The 13,344-nt window shown below is 44.9% G+C and overlaps 2 protein-coding genes across 10 annotated transcripts in view; one reads left to right on the forward strand and one right to left on the reverse strand.

Annotated features, from left to right (window-relative positions):
• Nucleotides 1–13,344, forward strand: part of CHIC1 (cysteine rich hydrophobic domain 1) — a 218,320-nt gene that overhangs the window by 114,941 nt on the left and 90,035 nt on the right. For 5 of the 6 annotated variants that reach the window (XM_074200803.1, XM_074200802.1, XM_074200804.1 and 2 more), the window contains exon 6: nucleotides 5,129–5,361. In XM_074200803.1, coding sequence (XP_074056904.1) covers nucleotides 5,129–5,257 — 129 coding nt within the window. In that variant the 3' untranslated portion in view covers nucleotides 5,258–5,361. Of the gene's footprint in view, nucleotides 1–5,128; nucleotides 5,362–13,344 lie in introns of those variants that run through there. The other variant, XM_074200810.1, reaches the window with a different exon arrangement.
• The window catches only part of LOC141497931 (ligand of Numb protein X 2-like), a 94,578-nt gene continuing 82,577 nt past the window's right edge, over nucleotides 1,344–13,344 (reverse strand). For all 4 annotated transcript variants that reach the window (XM_074200801.1, XM_074200798.1, XM_074200800.1 and 1 more), the window contains 5 exons: nucleotides 12,338–12,580; nucleotides 11,836–12,010; nucleotides 10,472–10,697; nucleotides 9,713–9,871; nucleotides 1,344–6,601 (listed from right to left, as the gene is read on the reverse strand). In XM_074200801.1, coding sequence (XP_074056902.1) covers nucleotides 6,466–6,601; nucleotides 9,713–9,871; nucleotides 10,472–10,697; nucleotides 11,836–12,010; nucleotides 12,338–12,580 — 939 coding nt within the window. In that variant the 3' untranslated portion in view covers nucleotides 1,344–6,465. The remainder of the gene's footprint in view (nucleotides 6,602–9,712; nucleotides 9,872–10,471; nucleotides 10,698–11,835; nucleotides 12,011–12,337; nucleotides 12,581–13,344) is intronic.

Consider the following 13,344-nt stretch of genomic DNA (forward strand, 5'->3'; position numbering starts at 1 on the left):
ACAGGGCAATCCATGAACTAGCCCTTTCCAGAAATGACAATGGCTGCATTGATTTGATTCCCAATCCCTGAAAAAAATGGAGGAAGAATCTGGTAGAAATAGGAGGACCAGGTAGCAGGAATATGGATGCCAGATGTGGTCACATGACTGGGGCTGGTCTAGGGAGTCACTGATCACTAGTCAGGATAGCTTGGCTTCCCCAGGGAGGGAGCTTCTTTAGCAGATCAGAGATTGCTATGCCCCAGACAAGAATAACAGAACCAGGGAATCTGATGGCTCAAAAGAGGTCTCAGTGGGCATTGAGAGAAAACCCTATCTACATCCCAAATAAGTAGACATGCACGTTCTGCTAGAAGACTTCTGGTGAAGCAAAGTTCATTACTTTCTGGGGTCAAGGAGAACAAATCAAACCCCTCAGAAGGCTCTTTCAAATACTTGGAGGCAGAAATCATTCTCCTCTAAGTCAAGTCTCCAGGTTGGCTATCCCCAGGCCATTCCCTCTGTTCCTATCTAGCAGTCACCAGGTCCTTCCCCAATCTGATCATCACTCTCTCACTATGCTTCAGCTTCTCAACATTCTGGGACCTGAAATGGAAAACAGTACCCAAGATGGGCCAGGACCAGGGTAGCCTGAGCACTATCCCTTCCCTTGGATTCCCCACATCCAAAATAGAAGGGAAAGGATGAAAGATGCAGGACTGTAAGTGACTTTATAGACCACTGAGGCCAACAGAGGAGGAAACTGAGGCCCAGGGAAATAATTTGCTCAAGTGAATATGTGTCAAGGTTGAGCCAGTCCATATCAGGAGCAGCAGTACAAGAGAATCCAAGACTACTCTTTCTAAGTCATTTATTGTTTTTGGAGAAAACATTCCTCTGTCTCTTTTTTGTCTTATCTCTTTCTCTTTATCTCTGTCTCTCCCCCCTTCCTCTCTCTGTGTCTCTTTCCCTTTCCATCTATTTTCATCTGTCTTTCTCTCCCTCTGCATCTCTGCATCTCTGCCTTTGTCTCTGACTGTCCCTCTTTCCCCTCCTTCTTCCTGTCTCTCTGCCTCCTCTCCACTCTTTTCCTTCTCTACCTCTCTCCCTCCCAGGTGAGCTTCATCTAGTCCCCTTGTGGGTCACTTTGCAGTTGCGGTTACAGAACACACCCTAAAGTCTGATTGTCTCTCAGACCTTCCAGAGTAGACACTTGAACCTGGTTGTGTTCAGTATAGATGACTCTGAAACTAGGCCAAGGCCTGCTTGGGTTCCACAGGTGGGCTGGGTCTCCCACTCCCACTCCTACCCCACTTCATTCTTCTCATGTAAATGTAATGAAAACTTCTTTGGTGCCACTGATCATCTTGTCCCCAATCAGCAGGAAACTGAAGATAAGAGGAGAGCAGCCCCCAGCTAGGCCCCCTGACAGGCCTATTTAGGATTAACAGGCATCAGGCTGTGCTCAATGGCCCCTCAAGCTCCATGCCTCCTGCCAGTGAATGAGCAGTGATGGAAAAGAGTTCACAGAGCTCAAGAAAGGCCTTCATTTTATTTTTTTAAGTTTTTTTTTTTGCAAGGCAAATGGGGTTAAGTGGCTTGCCCAAGGCCACACAGCTAGGTAATTATTGTCTGAGACTGGATTTGAACCCAGGTACTCCTGACTCTAGGGCCCGTGCTTTATCCACTGCGCCACCTAGCTGCCCCCCAAGAAAGGCCTTTAAGAGGGAAGCCTGGAAGCCCTTATCAGGTACTTGCTATGAGCTTTAGGATCTAGACTCAGGGAAGCTCATGGGTCAGTGCTCTACTGTATAGAATAATTGTGTTGAGCTGAATGAGCTGGTTCAGGTGACTTACCAGCTCCAGTGGGAAGGAACAATGGCCACCTTTGGAGTCCAAGGACCTGGGCTAAAATCCTGTCTCTGGCCAAAGCTACCTACAATGCCAGTGGTGCCAAATGCAAATAGAAAGTATATACAAGGAGGGAGTCGCATGTTGACTTAGAAAACCAAATATTAACATCATCTCATTGTATTTTTATTTACTGTGTTAAAATTTGCCCAATGAGACACTAATGCATTGTTGGTGGAATTGTGAGCTGATCTAACCTTTCTGGAGATCAGTTTGGAATTATGCTCAAATTCAATAAAACTGTGCATACTCTTTGGGCCCACAATACCACTATTGGGTCTGTATCCTGAAGAGATCATGAAAAAAGGTAAAGATTCCAAATGTACAAAAATATTCATAGCAGCTCTTCTTGTAGTGGCAAAGAATTGGAAATTGAGGGGATGTTCATCAACTGAGGAATGACCAAACAAATTGTGGTATACAGATGTGATAGAACATTATTTGTTCTATAAGAAACCATGAGGGATGGGACCTTCAGAAAACTCTGGAAAGACTTGCAAGAATTGTTGCAGAGTGAAGTGAGCAGAACCAGAACATTATACACACTAACAACAACATGGGGTGATGATCAGCCATGATAGACTTGTTCATTTCAGCAGTTCAATAATCAAAGACAAATTTAAAAGACTTGTGATGGAAAACACCATTCATGTCCAGAGAAAGAACCATGGATTTTAAATGAAGACCAAAAGATTATTATCTTCTAATTTTTAAAAGTTGTCTTATGTATTATGCCATTTTTTTTCTCTCTGATGTTTTCTTTCTTCCATTTGGATCTGATTCTTCTCTCATAACATGTCTAATTTGAATCTATTTTTAACATGGTTATGAATGTGAAGCTTATATCAGATTGTTTTCTGTCAGGGCGAGTGGTGAGGCAAGGGAGGGAGAAAAAGTATAAAATTCAAAACCTTACAAAAAAAATGATTGGTAAAAACTACCATTGTGGGTAGTTGGAAAAACAAAATAATTCTAAAAAAAATTTCCCCAATGACTTCTGGTTGTGATTCAGGCATACTCAGGAGCCTTGGGGACCATGTGCCAGACATTTTGTACCAAGTCATATTTCTGATTTCAGACCAGGCCTTAGACCAGCTACTGGAAATATTTCATTGCAGGCTCAAGGGATTTTAGAGTTGGGAGGAAACTCAGGTCATTTGACCCTAAGAGATACCAAGAAAGTTACTTGCCCCCTCTGGACCTCAGTTTCCAAATTGGTAAAATGGGGCCACCATCTGTCCTGCCAGCCTCCCAGTGGTGGCCTGAGGAAGAAAGGGACTCGGGAAGTCTTCTAGCACTGGAGATTTAGGAATGATTGCCTAAAGTTGGTGAAACTATGTGCTAAAGGTTTCACAAATTTTCATTTGATTCTCACAACAGCCCTGGGAAACAGGTACTGTTATTATTCCCATTTTATAGGTGAGAAAACTGAGACAGATGAGGTTAAGGGTCTTATCCAGGGTCACACAGCTAGTGAGTGTCAGGTTGGATTTAAACTCAAGTCTTCCTAATTCCAGACCCCAGTGCTTCATTCACTATCCCACCAGAGAATAAAAATCATAGTAAAAATAATAACAAATATTGATAGAACACCCTCTTTGCTAAGCACGCTACAATTTATTATGCCATTTGATCCTCACACTAGCCCTGGGAGGTAGATGCTATTGTCTCTATTTTACAGATGAGAAAACTGAGGCAGATAGCAGTCAAGTGACTTGCCCAGGGGCTTGCAGCTAGTGAGTATCTGAGATTATATTTGAATTCAGGTCTTCTTAATTCCAGGCCTATCCCTCTATACTCATCTAGGTGCTTCTTGTTTTTTGAGATCTCTTTCCACTCTAAATGTATGACCTGATCCTATATGATTCCCCAGATGGAGATAGAAGAGAGAAAAGAGTTTAAGCCACCCATGTCTACCCTTGCTATGGTTTCCAAGTTTTCCTTCTTCCCCAGTCATTAGATCATTCAGAGGACACTGTAGGGGGATCCCAAAGCACCCGCTTAGGCTCCAGTCCAACATCTGTAGCCCAGTCTACTCTTGCTATGGTCTAAATGGCTGACCACTCATATAGTCTACAAGGGTCCTCCTGAGCTTCAGAAAGCCATGAGCTGGAAGGGATCTGAGAAATGGAAGCTTCAAACCCTTCCTCTGCCAAAATTCTGCATTTAACCTCCCTGTGTCCTGTGAAATGAGGGCATTGGACCAGATGGCTCCATTCACTTCTGGGGCCCTATGTTTGAACTTGGGCAAGTTGTTCCCCCTCCCTGGGCCTCAGTTTCTCCCTCTGTAAAGTTGAGGGCTACTGTTGGTTTGACTCAAGATCTCTCAAGTTTTATAACTACAAGAAATCCCATCTCAAACAGGCCAACTCAGTCTATCCAGTATATGCTGTGCAAGAATCACTGAGGACTTGGTTACTCATTTTGCAATCATTTATTAAAGCAGCCGTGGTATAACCCTAATGTCTTACTGGAGAGTTTGGGTAGCCTAAGCACAAATGTAAGTAAATTAGGTTGATGGGCTGGAACCTTGAGTCTGACTGAAGGCACCAGGACTGAGGAGGAAAGGGCTTCTGCTTTTTTGGTCCCTTTTCTCTTCGCCTAGGGGAATGTCCAGCCAGGCCAGAAGACTGAGGCTGGGACCTCCTAAACTACTTGTTCTGTGGCTTCTTAGAGTGCCAATGTCGACTGGGGGCTGCCCTCCTTCTCTTTCTTGGCAACCTGGCCCACTCATTGGTTTGCTTCTTGGGGCCCAGGGAAGCCAGGCCTCAGCTGCCTAAGTTCCTCTGAAGAGCAGATGTTTCTGGGAGGAGTCATGGCGCATGCTAGAAGATGCCCTTGGTCCCCGTTGTTCTCTCTGACTTCCTCTTTGCCCGACTGGACCAAGGACATTCCCCACCCTTGACCCTTGGTAGTCTTGCCCTGGTCGTTTCTTCCTAATGTCCACTTTGGAAAGGAGTGGGGTTAGTCCTAAATAATTACTCTTTACTGATGTCTTGGACTCCTTGGCTCTTGGGTTGGTTGCCTGACCCCTGACCACCCCAGATAGCATAGTAACCAGTCTTCATCCAGTGGCCTTCTCAGAAGGCTGTTCTGACTGAGCAGAGAGAAAAAGCTCAGTCTTTTGCCAGGATAAACAGTGGTAGCTTGGTGTACACGAGAGTTCGATTTTGAGAGTGTTGCTTCTATATGCCCTGAGACCCCGACAAGGTGTAACTGTTTAACTGGTCCTTCACAGGCACCAACACTCAGGGTTTTGACCAAGGCTCAAGGTTACAGTTCTGGATCAATCTGGCCCCAGGAGATGACCAAAGATGCCCCTCACCACGTCTACAACGGATTGAGGAGCTTCACCCCTCCCAACTGACCCATTCAGGCCTCAAGATTTCAACCTGATACTGCAGTCCAGACCCAGAGAGTTTGGAGAAACCTGCTTGGACTACTGCTTGGAGAAGGGGGAGAAATAACTGGGTAGGAGACAGTGGGTGTCCCAGGGCTTGTCACTTGAAAGGGTCTGCAGGAGGGGTGGCCACAGGATCCAGGGAGGGTAGAGAAGCTGTTACTCTAAGCCCTCAAAAGGGGGGTGGGAGGTGTCAGGATAATAGTGGCTAGGGACAAGGGGGTAAGGGAATAAGATAAACTGAGGGTAGGGGTATTGGGGAACAGCAAGGAAGGAGGGAGGGACAGAGGTAAAGTAGACTGGGAGGAGAAGAGGAGGGAGAGAAAGAGGCAGGGAGGGAATGACAGAGGAAGGAAAGGAAGGGGGGAAAGGAGGAGGGATGGGGGGATCTACTTGGGGATCCACAGAAGGCCTGCGGGAAGAAATAAGGGAGTGAGGGAGAATGGGGATGAGGGAAGGTGGGATGGGGGAAGGGAGGGAAGGAGTCAATGGAGTCAGAATGGAGTATGGATAGGGTTGAGGGAAGGATATGGGAATGACAGAAGGGTACAAAGGAGGGAAAGGAAGAAGAGAGGGATGGAAAGGGAATGGGAAAGTAGGTTGAAAGGAGGGATCCAAGGGAAAAGGGAAGGAAGGAGGGTGGAAGGGAAGGTACGAGGGAGGGAGAAAAGGTGGCAGGGAAGGAGGGAGGGGAGGAGGGAGGGGAGGGAGGGAAGAAGGGTTTTCTGTCTGCACCTTTGTCTTCTTATGGGCAGCCTCCCCCTTCAACTTTGTCAAAAATAGTTCTTCTCGAAGCCTCAAATCAAGTCCAGTTCAGAGGGCAAGCTGACCCAGTCTTGAGCTTAAAGCCTGAGGTCTTTCCCCAAACTTTTCGGTCTGGGTTGCTTGTAGTCTCTCTGAGGGTACAGTAAGTCCTGGGGTGAGGGAGGTGGAAAAGAGCAAATTAGAAACAGAAAGCCTCTGAGAATGGAAAGAAACTGCCTCAAGGTGACAGACAGAGCCTCAGGAGGGCCCTAGTGCTTGAGGCCCAGATGGGTAGGGCAGGGGCCCTGAAACTGTCTAGTTTAGAGTTCTTGTAATGTGATCAAGTGGGGTGCTACTCAAGGGAAGGAGGGTCTCACTGATGTCCACCTTCCTCAGCTGGTCCTGGAGTGGGAAGGACCTGAATGGTGACTCTAGACCAAGCTGCCAGGCCAGGACACCACAGTCAGCGCCACTTGGTTCCGAAGTTCCTTCAGCATGGGGATCAACTGGGCGTTGCTCATTCCCGCAGCTGGTGTCCCATTGACAGCCACGATCTCATCACCACATCTGTGAGGGAGATATATGCAAACACAGAGATACACACATACACAAACACATACACTGAGTCACTTGCTACTACCCTTGGCTCTTGGAGAGTGAACTCCACTAAGGAACTTCTGATAAATCAAGCTGCTGCCACGGCAACAACTGTTGGATATTGCAATTCCAATCATGGAATTTTAGAACAGAACTTTAAAGCCTAACCACAAACCTTGCCTCCTCCCCACCCCCCTCCAAAGCAATTTAACCCACTTTGAAGTGTGAATTTGGACCTCAGTTCCCCAAATGTAAAGCAATGGGGTTGAACAGAATATTTCTAAGAATCTTGATTGTCATTCTAATGACATGGGATCATATAAAGTCATACTTTCTCTTTCAAATTACTTTCTCCTTTACATAGTCACTTCAAGCCTAGAATAACAGTGATTTCCCCCTCTTCCTCCAGGCCACTGGTTGAAGGTACCAGTCTAGTTGAACCTCACTTTGCCCTCTGGGCCATCTAAGTGTGGTGAATGTCAGATTTAGTATCAGAGAATCTATGATGGAATCATGGCTTGGATGCTTACTAACTATGGGACCCTAGGCAAGTGATGTCCTCTCTCTGGGCCTCAGTTCTCTCATCTGTAAAAGGAGAATGTTGAACTAGTGATGGCAAGAGCCTCTTCCAGTTTTAAATTGATAAGTCTATGATACTGTCTTGTGACAGTGTGGTACCAGAATTTGAATTCAGGGCAAGCTTACTATGCCATCTCTTGCCCCTGTGCATTTCAACATGTCACCTTTCCTCCCCTGAAGCATGGCTGTCTCCACTTCCTTCCTAGAACCTTTCAGTTGCCACCTCCTCCATGAAGACTTCTTTGGTCTCCCAAGCTAAAAAATCCTCTCCTGCCTTCAATTTTCTTAAAGTTATTTGTCAGAATCTTGATTTCCCAGACCTGCTCCCTGCTCATCTTTTATCATACTGACTTGGGTATATGTTGCCTCAGCCCAATAAATAAATGGTATCTTCAGGGGAGGAACTGAGTAATGATTCTATCTTTGTATCCCTAGTGCTAGCACTAACCAATTCACAAAGGGAACCTAATGAGCAGTTGCTTAATGAATGAATGCATTTGACTCTCTCCTATTTTCAGGGATAAATAATCAGGTTATAGAACCTCTAAGGCCCATCCAAGCTCAAAAGGGTTATGATTTTTAGACTTGTTCTACTTTTCTACTGAGGTACCCAAGATGGGCAAGAAAAAACACAAACAATAAAAAACCAACCTCTTGATAATCTCAGGAGTTTGAAGGGATTCCAGAGCTAGATGGGTAATTGATGAGGAGCCTCATTTTACAGAAGAGGAAACTGAGGCCCAGAGTCAACCATTAGATCTTAGATATAGAACTGGAAGGGACCTCAGAGGACATCTAGTCCAACCTCTCATTTTTCAGAGGAGGAAACTGAGGCCTTTGATGGGAAGTTACAAGGTCACACACATAAGATCCTAAATCTAGAGCTTGAAGAGACTTAGGAGGATATTATGTCTGATCGTCTCACCTTATATATTAGGAAACAGGTTCAGATTGGTAAAGGCCACCTAGTAATAACCAGCTGCTCACACAGGTATCCCCTCCACAATTTCTGAAAGGTGATTGTTTGGTCTTTGGAAGAAAAACTATAATGATTGAGTAATTTCTATCTTAAAATGCAGACTTTCTCATTTTCCAACACTACCACTTGCTAGGAAGTTAATCTACCCTAACTCTAACTGTCCTCTCCACCCTTAAAACTGCCCTCCAGAAGGGAGTAATATGATGATGTAATACTAACATTCTAATGAAGAAAAAGAAACAAGAACTCCTTCAGAATCTTTCTTAAATGAGAAAAAAATAGAGGTCATAAGGGTATAGATTAATCTTGTTCTGAGAATCTGATCAGAGAAAAGAGAAAGAATTAGTAACAGGAAATGTAGCAGCCTAGAAAAGAAGGGGAATAGAGCTAGTGTCTCATAATTCTGCTGATCAAGAAAAAGAGGACATGGACATGGAAGAAGGGGTTTGGAAAGTGGTATCAGATGAACCTCACTCCCATCTGAAATGGACAAAGGAAGGCTGAATGAATACAGTTTGGTATAGAAATACATCAAACTTAGTTCAGGGATAAGGAAATGGAAGTGGCCAAGAGGGAGGATAAAACTGGGGAGGGAATAATCACATACAAAACCAACTTCCATATCCAAAAAAAGGGGATTAAAAGGAAAAAAAGAAAAGCAAAGAACTAAACTAAAGGAGCTGTCCATCAATTGGGAAATGATTGTGGAATATGAATGGAATGGGGTATGATTGCACCATGTGAAATGATAAAAGAGACAATTAAAGAAAATCCTGAGTGATAGGAACTCATGCAGAACAGGGGAACAATTTATATAAGGATAACACCTTTAAAGGAAAAGAACTTCGAAGATCAGTACAATGGTCAGCTATGTGTCCAGAGGCTTTATGATGAAGCCTCCTGACAGAAAGTCAATGGACTCAGGATACAGCCAGGGGCATTCATGTTTGCTATCTTTATAACAATTTTTTTTCCCTTTTCATTTTTAACGATGTCTCTGGGTGGGGTAGCAATAGTGATACTCCCCCAAAAGAGGGTCACTGAAATATTTTCAAAATGCACAGAAGGGAATAACTGGGGGAGGGGAATTATTATCTTTTCTTTTAAAAAAAAACAAGTGATATAGAAGAGATATTCACTGTTTCATAGAGAATCTTCTTTTTGTGTTCTGTAACATGTATGAAAATGTTCTTTTTTGGTGTTTAGGTTTAGAATAAAAACAGACTTTTTTTCAAGTACAAAAGAAAAAAGAAAAGTAGATTGGAGCCCTGATGTAAAGGGCTTTCCAAGCAAAACAGAGGAATTTTGTATTTCATCCTTAGAGGCAAGAAGGAGGTATTGGAAATTCTTGAATTGGCCAGTTGCAAGGTCAGACCTGAAACAGGGTAACCCAATGAAGAGGCACTTGGAGTAGACTAGGCAACAAGTGATGGGGCTCTGACCCCTGGTGGCAATAGCATGAATGGAAAGCAGAGGAGACAGAGAAGTTAAGAGATCCGGAGGAAGGGGCCCCCCACACTTACTTCAGTCTTTGATCCCGGAATGCTGGGGTGCCAGGCACAATGGTCTTGATAAAGAAGGGTTGGTTGCCTTTGGACTCTTCAAAGCCTCCTACAATGCTGAAGCCCCAGCTCTCATCAATGTTCTTATGCAACACAACATCTTGGCATAAATGGAGGGCACTAAGGAGGGAGAGAACAGAAGATAGAGATGGCATTGATATTTCTTATTTCCTAAGCTCCCCCAGCCCTGGCTACTAGCATGGGCTTAGAGCCTGTCTCACTACTGTGGAGAGTCTCAGATGAAAGGCCTTTAGACCTGGATGTTTAAACCCATTGTTTGATAGTTGAGTAAAATGTGGCCCCCTGAGGCTAAAAAAGCAAGTGCAGTAGACAGTTTCTGTGTGGAGTCAGAAAGACTTAGATTCAAATCTAATTTCCCTCCCTTCTCTCCTTCCTCGTCCTCTTCTTTCTCACTGTAAAATGAGGTGAAATAAACTATGACCAACTCCAAAGGGAAAGTAGATGGTTAGCCTTCTGGCTCGGTGATGGGACTCATAATTCTTAGTCAGAAGACATGGGCTAAATGACCTCCTCAGGAATAATCATTGGGGGCAACCAAAATCTCATGACTCCCAACCCCTAGGCATGTTACTTCATCTTTCTGGGCCTCAGTTTCCTTTTGTGTAAATTGAGAAGACTGGATGAGCTGGTCTGTCAGGCCCAGAAACTGACCTGTGACTGGGGACCAAAAAAACAGCAGAAGTCCTGCCCTGTTCTTACCTGGGAAGGCCCAGCCATGACAACCAGAGGGGAGACCAGTTAGGACCATACTCTATGGGTGGTTCTTGGCCACCTGCCCAAGGCTCCAGGCTCATGGGTGGCATCAGGATGTCCAACATTTTCAGGACGATGATGGTTGAGGCTGCCTGAGACTTGAGGACTGAGACTGCTTCTTGATAGGAGAGTGATGTCAAGTCAAGGCCATTGATGCTTAGGAGAATGTTACCTGCAGAGTGAGTGGGTGGAGGAAGGGAGGACATGAGACAGAGCAAGCCACTGTGGCACTAGTCCTATTGGTAAGTCCAGTGTGCCCCTGTGCCTGGAAAATTTTAGTCTCCCACAGCTTAGACATTAACACAGTTTCTATATCATCTAATCAAAACTACTTTTTTTAGGAGTCCCAGTAAAGTGGAGTGGCTATTCTGACATCACATAGAGTAAGGTACAGAGCTAAGATTCAAATCCAGAACTTCCCACTTCCCAATCCAGGCTCTTGACATGAGAATCCAGATGCTGAGAACTTGAGGTCTTAGAGAGTTGTCTGCTGTCTGGCAATCTCATTCACATCTCTACTTTCCCCATTGAAGTTTCACTATATTACAGGATGGCATAAATTAAATAGGCATTTTAGGAGAGTTTTGCCAAAGCCACAGTTGACCCAGAAAAAGTTAAGAAACTCAGAAATGCATAAACTATATTAATACCATAATAATTCAGACTTCTTCTCAGGTATGAAGGGAGGGCTGAAACTTTTTATATGGATTTTCCAGATCACAGGGCATGGTTCCCCTAACCCTGAGATGTGGAGGGGCTAACTGTCTCCATGGCCATCCCTGGCTTCCTCTTTGTCCCTATCCAACCCTACCTTGTGTCACACTTTTATACCTAAGGGTCTTAGCTTTCCCTGGTACCTCCTCCCTACTCCCAGATATTTCAGCTGAAGAAGGGAAGGTTGCAGGCTGGGAGGGGGAATGGGGCATGGATAACCAGTGATTGAAGAGCTATGTTTGTCCTCAGAAGGCCGAGCTAGCAGAAATGGGTGGATTTGCAAAGTAGTAACTTCAGCTTCTCAGGTCATTTCCTCACTTGACAGATGTAGAAAACTGAGATCAAATGGGTGATTCACTTGCCCAAGGTCACATAGCTAGGGTATCCTGGACCTAGGATTCATGCTCTGGTCTCTTAACTAAAAAGCTCTGGCCTTCTCTGCTTTTTTAGCAGAGATGTCAGCAGAGGGGGAAATGGTTGGTTGGCCTAATAGAGGAATGAGACTAGAAATTCAGAGGTAGAGTTATTCCTCCCCCCTCTCTTCCCCCCCCCCCAGCTTGACTTCCCCACCCCACCCCCTACTATGTCCCCGTTACCTCTCTGAATTCGGCTATCTCGGCACAGACAGCCCACAGGCTGCACGCTGGTCACATAGATGGGCACACTGTGTTTGCCCTCCCGGCCACCCCCGATTGTGATGCCCAGGGACTCTTTCACATCTTTCCTTATGGTGAGGGTCTTTTCCTGGCTCAGGAAGCCATCAGGGGGGTCCTCAAAAGAAGAGAGGAAACTTGATCAACCACCTCCTCCTGGGTGACTCAGGTTTATAGTGTAATAGGCTTGAAGGATAAATTGGGGGCTTTCCCTTCATTCCACTCTCCCCTCTCTCCCAGTTAAGTGGTAGTATTAGAGGATTATGTAATCAGAGGATACAGAGTTAGAAGAGAACTGGAGACCAACTTTACCATTTTTCAGAGGAAGAAAATGAGACCCAGAGTGAGAAATGACTTTGTAAAGCCAGGATTAAAAGCCCCAGGATATTTTCTGTTCTATCCTATGCTGTTTCAGGGGGTGATGGGAACACATACTGGGACTTACCTTGTAGAAAGCCAAGGGTCTTGGATAGTGCCCCAGTTCAGGCCTCCATTGGGGAACTGACATCGAGGGAAGACCATTCCCAAGGCTGAGACTGATATGGTTACTGATGCCACTGCTGCCATCACTTTCATTGCTCCTTCCCGCACTTCTGCTGGGCCTCGAGCTGCCTGATTCTGTCTCCATCTCCATGAACAGACTGTCTCGAGGTCTCAAGACCACAAAGTGAACTCTGTTCTCACTGGTCTGCAATAAGTAATACAGGGAGGAGCTGGGGGGAGCATTGTGACTTGCATCCTTCCCAAAAGACCCTAGTTAGTTAGCCTAACTCTAGGAGTCCATTCATTCATTCAAACATGTTTTTTTCCAAACATGCAAATTTCAGTCACACACTGATAATATATGACTTCATACATATGAGAGATGAGCCCACCTCCGACTTTCCTGAGACAATTGAAAATGACTGACATGCTTTTCCCTTCCACGAACCCTTATTTACCCCATTCCCAGGATGATTCTCCTTCTGTTTCCTCTTTCTCTATGATTGAAGAAGAAGTCTACCTACTCCTGACCTGGGTTTCATATTACCCCTTTACTTTCCTCCTTCCTCTAAGGTCTTGCTCCAGCAACTACTTCCTTTTCCTTGTACATTTAATCTCTCTCTCTCTCTCTCTCTCTCTCTCTCTCTCTCTCTCTCTCTCTCTCTCTCTCTGTTTTTGCAAGGCAATGGGATAAAGTAACTTGCCCAAGGTCAAAGCTAGGTAATTATTAAGTGTCTCAGGCTAAATTTGAACTCAGGTCCGGTGCTCTATCTACTGTACCACTGAGTTGCCCCTATCTTCAGTCTCTTGATGCTGGCACCTTTCCATATGCCTACAAGTAATTTTAAGTCTCTCCAAGTCTAAAAACAGTCTCAGACTTCCCCCAAAAGCTTCCTAAAGTTTTAACTTAGCTCTTGTCTCATATACTTCTTCCCTTTCACAACTAATTTCCTTCCTCCCTCCCTTCCA

This window comes from Macrotis lagotis, chromosome X (assembly GCF_037893015.1).
Source record: "Macrotis lagotis isolate mMagLag1 chromosome X, bilby.v1.9.chrom.fasta, whole genome shotgun sequence".
Taxonomy (NCBI): domain Eukaryota; kingdom Metazoa; phylum Chordata; class Mammalia; order Peramelemorphia; family Peramelidae; genus Macrotis; species Macrotis lagotis.